Source organism: Gekko japonicus, unplaced genomic scaffold (assembly GCF_001447785.1).
Source record: "Gekko japonicus isolate JY-2015 unplaced genomic scaffold, Gekko_japonicus_V1.1 scaffold1056, whole genome shotgun sequence".
Taxonomy (NCBI): domain Eukaryota; kingdom Metazoa; phylum Chordata; class Lepidosauria; order Squamata; family Gekkonidae; genus Gekko; species Gekko japonicus.
The window spans coordinates 483,261-487,613 of NW_015161431.1; the positions used below are offsets into that span (position 1 = coordinate 483,261).

A 4,353-nucleotide genomic window follows, 5' to 3' on the forward strand; every position below is an offset into this window, starting at 1 on the left:
ATCTAATAGATATTTTGCACATATAAACAGACAGAACTAATACCTTCCAAAGCACACACCAAAAAATAAACCAATTTTAAATGTGACCACAACTAAAACACAACTACTTTGGCCTAAAGTGATAGCACCTCTACCTTCTGACATGCTAAGTGCAAGACAGAATAAGCTGATTCATACTAAAGGTATCAGTATCTAGCATAAGGATGACCATCCACAACCTGGCAAAAATAGGCTCAATGCTCCCTCTAAGCTGTGGACTCTTGTGAGCAAAAATTCTGCTTTGTGAGCTACTGGCATTAAAGTTGTGAGTGAGTGACTTGGCTACTGCATAAATTAGTTTGCTCTCGAGCCATCCTTCCTGAGCTAAGACAAAAATGTGTGAGCTTGAGGCTAAAAAACTGTGAGCTAGTTCACACTAACTCAGTTTAGAGGGAACACTGGCTTTAATCCCTGTATTTGGGGAAAGGTTGCTAAGAGGTGCTGGAGGTGGTACACTCCACATAAAACTGGTTTGGACTAGGGTTGCCAGACCATGCCTGGCAACTGACAGGAGGTTCAGTGGCAGGGGCATGAAGGGCCATGATATCCTGTCCGCCATATGTCACCTGGAAGTGACACAGGGTCATTCTAAGAATTGCTGGAAACTCAATGGTAGAACCATAGAATTTCTGGTGATACCTACAGTTACCCTACATCCTGGCTTTCCCTGGAAGTGATGTAGCAGCACAAAGGATGCTGCTTATTTTTTTTTCTCCAGGACAACTGCGGGCAGGAGGCCTCCAATCATACCAGGAGGCCTTGCAGGTCTAGTTCGAACCAGTTAAGGGAACTCCAAATTATATATTAAGGGGACATATATTCAAAATATTGAATCTTTAATGTGCAGTTGTATCCATCACAAAGAACAATGTAGGGCAGTTACTTTTGAACCAAATAATGAAGTGACTACTGCTTAGAAAGAAATAATTGTAAGACTCCTCCTGAAGAAGACACGCTGGACCCCAGTGACCTAAGTAACTATGATTGGATGGGCAATATTTCAGTCTTAGACAAGGTGCTCAAACAGATGGGTCTACATAGCTTCAAGTATTCTAGGAGACATTATCTTGACCCTTTTCAAATCTGAGTCTTCCAGAGCCTAATCTACCTCTCTAACCACTACACCATGCTGGTTAAACTATGTGCACAGTTGCTGAATTTGTGCAAATTTAATTTGGTTAATTGTAGATGTTAACAGTTTAGCTTATTTTGTTTAAGAACTTGTACCTCTAATTATCCATTCCTGTGAGTAAAGATTACTAGGCTTGGTCTAACAACTATTAATACATTGTGTTTATGAAGGGCTGGAAGCCCTGGAAACAAATGATGCCTAATTATCCAAGTTATTTGTGGCACTGTGCATATCAGAAGGGAATTACTAGGATGATACAATGATTTAATTCTGCTTCTTTCACTGTATGCAAAGCTTCAACTGTTTCTTTTGTAGGATAATTGGACACTCTTGCTGCTGAGAGACTAAAAGAACACAGCACCTTCTTGCAGTTTATTTTGTTAACAGAGTTCACACTAGCACTCAACCCTCTGGAAAGGTAAATTCTGCTCACTGGGATGCATGGCGTCTTGCCAACCAGAGTATCCACCACTAGTTTGAATACTTGTGGCTGTGTAGACCAATCTGCTTGAGCACTTGTCTAAGATTGAAATATTGTCCATCCAATCATAGTTACTTAGGTCAGAGCCAATTTGGTGAAGTGCAGGGGTGGCCAAACTGCAGCTCGGCTCTTTCACACAGTCTCATTTAATGTTTATAAAAAGCAAATTTGCATATTTTTCAATAAAAATGTGTGTGTGATATTTGTTCATGTCTTGCAGCTCTCAAACATCTGACATTTATTCTGTGTGGCTGTTACATTAAGCAAGTTTGGCCACCTGTGGTGTAGTGGTTAAGAGCGCAGACTCTACTCTAGGAGAATTGGGTTTGATTCCCCACTCCTCCAAATGCAACTGCTGGTCTGACCTAGGGTCAGTCATAAGTTCTTTCAGAGCTGTTCTCTCAAGAGCAGTTCTCTCAGAGCTCTCTCAGCCCCAGCTACCTCACAGGGTGTCTGTTGTGGGGAGGGGAGGGGAAGGGAAAGGAAATTGTAAGTTGCTCTGAGACCCCTTCTGGTAGTGAAGGGGAGGGTATAAATCCAATTATCATCATTTCTTCCTCCTCCTCCTCTTCCTTCTTCTTCACCAAGGACATCTCTCCATGTTTCTTAGCAGTGAGAAATCTCAGTGTACTAAGAGTCAATCTCATTTATTCCCTGACATTTCACTGCAGAGATGAAGTAGTGTTACCTAGGATGCACTGCATTTGCACAAACACAATCTCCTCGAAAAAGATCCCAATCAAGAGGAAGCTACTTGCACCTAAATTGCACTAAAATCAATGGATAGTTCTTCTCAACTTGTTCCATTAATTTAAACAGGACTTGTGTGGTGAACTGTCTTTACTTCTTGGCTATTTTAATTTATTCAGTATGATAGATTTTTGGAAAACTCAATTATTGTCCACCTATGACACAACCTTTATCAAGTCTCAGGATATGATTTAAATCCCGCTGTCAGGTGCATACTGCAGGTTCTTTCATCCCCCTTCTGCTCCTGATCACAACCCCAAAGTAGCTGTTTAGAAAAATCCAGACCACTGCGAGAAAGAAATCTATAATTGTATATAACATGTAATTTATGTTACTTGTAGTTTGGTCCCCAAAGTTGCTTCCAAAAGAAATGCTAGAACACTTCTTTAAAAATTGGCAATATGCTTAAAAGGATGCATCATGCACGAATTTTTACTGTATCATATCCAGTCTTCTACCATGGAACAGAAGTAGCATACACAGGATTCCCAGAGGCTCTTCTGTCCAGGCACTGGTCCTAGCTAGATCTGCTTGGCTTCAGCAAAGCTGCCACATCATTCTCCAACTGTACCCTGGACACATGATATTTCAGCATCTGGATGTATTCTTTGGGTAGTATAAAAAATGTGCATCTTCCCATATGATCATATGAAACCAGAATTAGCCTCATTACCAAATGCCATTTTCCCCATCATGCAGAAGGCAACATTTGCCTCAGATTACATTAGAAAATTATGGATGTGCCTTTCCTGGTAGTGCAAAAACACTGTTGGATGCCCATCCTTTGTTCAGTGGACCACTTTCTCATAAATGATCACCTGATGTTGGGGAGAGACTGAGACCAGAGTTCTGCTCGGAGGTGGAGGGGAGGAGGAAGAAAGCAGAAAGAAATTAAGCAAAGAGAACTGTGAGATAACTAGACTGAAGAGATGGCATGGAAAACTGCAGAGGTCTATACTGGTGCTCCCTAGCAACCTGATACACAATCAGAAGTTTTACTGTCTGTTTGAGGAGTCTGCTTGCTTCCAGTAGGCTCTGCTTAGATATTTGGAAATGAAACAAATAATTCTAAAACACCATGATGCTTCATAACTCTCTTATCTACAGGAAACAAAATCTACAGGAAATCCCATAATGATACATACTGTGATATATTATGATGACATTGCATTAAAACTAACAACAGAACAACCTATGCAAAAAGCCACAGAAAAGAATAAATATTAATGAAAACGTTGTTAGGGGGGAAAATTAGTGTCAAGCACAATAACTGTTTAAAAACTTACACTTCCAGCCCAAAGCTCATTGGTTCTTCCTGTTAATTTATAATACACGTACACGGATTCACCTTCTTTGAATGCTACAAAGCGGCAATCTGGACCTTTAAAGTCTTTCACTGCTTTTCCTCGACACATTAGCACTGTTGAAAGAAAGCACAAAAAAGAATGGCAATATAATTCTTTATAACACTTCTCCAGACAATAAGGGAAATGTGTCATTATCATGTACTGGAGGCAGAATTTGTGTACAAAAGGATGTGGCCCAGAAATGAGAAGTTAAGACTGGAGAAAAGATGGTAACATAATAACTGTATCTCTGAAGCAGTAGAAAAGAGTAAAAGTCCAGTAGCACCTTAAAAACTAACAACATTTGTGGCCGGGTATGAGCTTTTGTGAGTCACCGCTCACTTCTGTCTGAATGTATTCTGTATGTCTGAACAATCTGTTAAAACAATACAGTAAGACAATACAATAATATAATTGTCAATTGCAAATGGGTAGCGGACAGTAAGACAATACAATAATATAATTGTATATGGGTAGCAGTGTTAATGCTACAGCCAAAATACTGTTATGAGTATGACATCTCAAAGACTAGTGAATTTATTGTAGCATAACCTTTCATGTGCCAAAGTTCACGTCATCAGATGCATAAACATACGGTGAACAGA

At 39.9% G+C, this 4,353-nt stretch overlaps 1 protein-coding gene across 1 annotated transcript in view; it reads right to left on the bottom strand.

Annotated features, from left to right (window-relative positions):
- Positions 1-4,353, bottom strand: part of LOC107125546 (melanoma inhibitory activity protein 3-like) — a 25,684-nt gene that overhangs the window by 17,525 nt on the left and 3,806 nt on the right. The window contains exon 2 of the mRNA XM_015428969.1: positions 3,689-3,822. Within this exon, the coding sequence (XP_015284455.1) occupies positions 3,689-3,822 (134 nt within the window). The remainder of the gene's footprint in view (positions 1-3,688; positions 3,823-4,353) is intronic.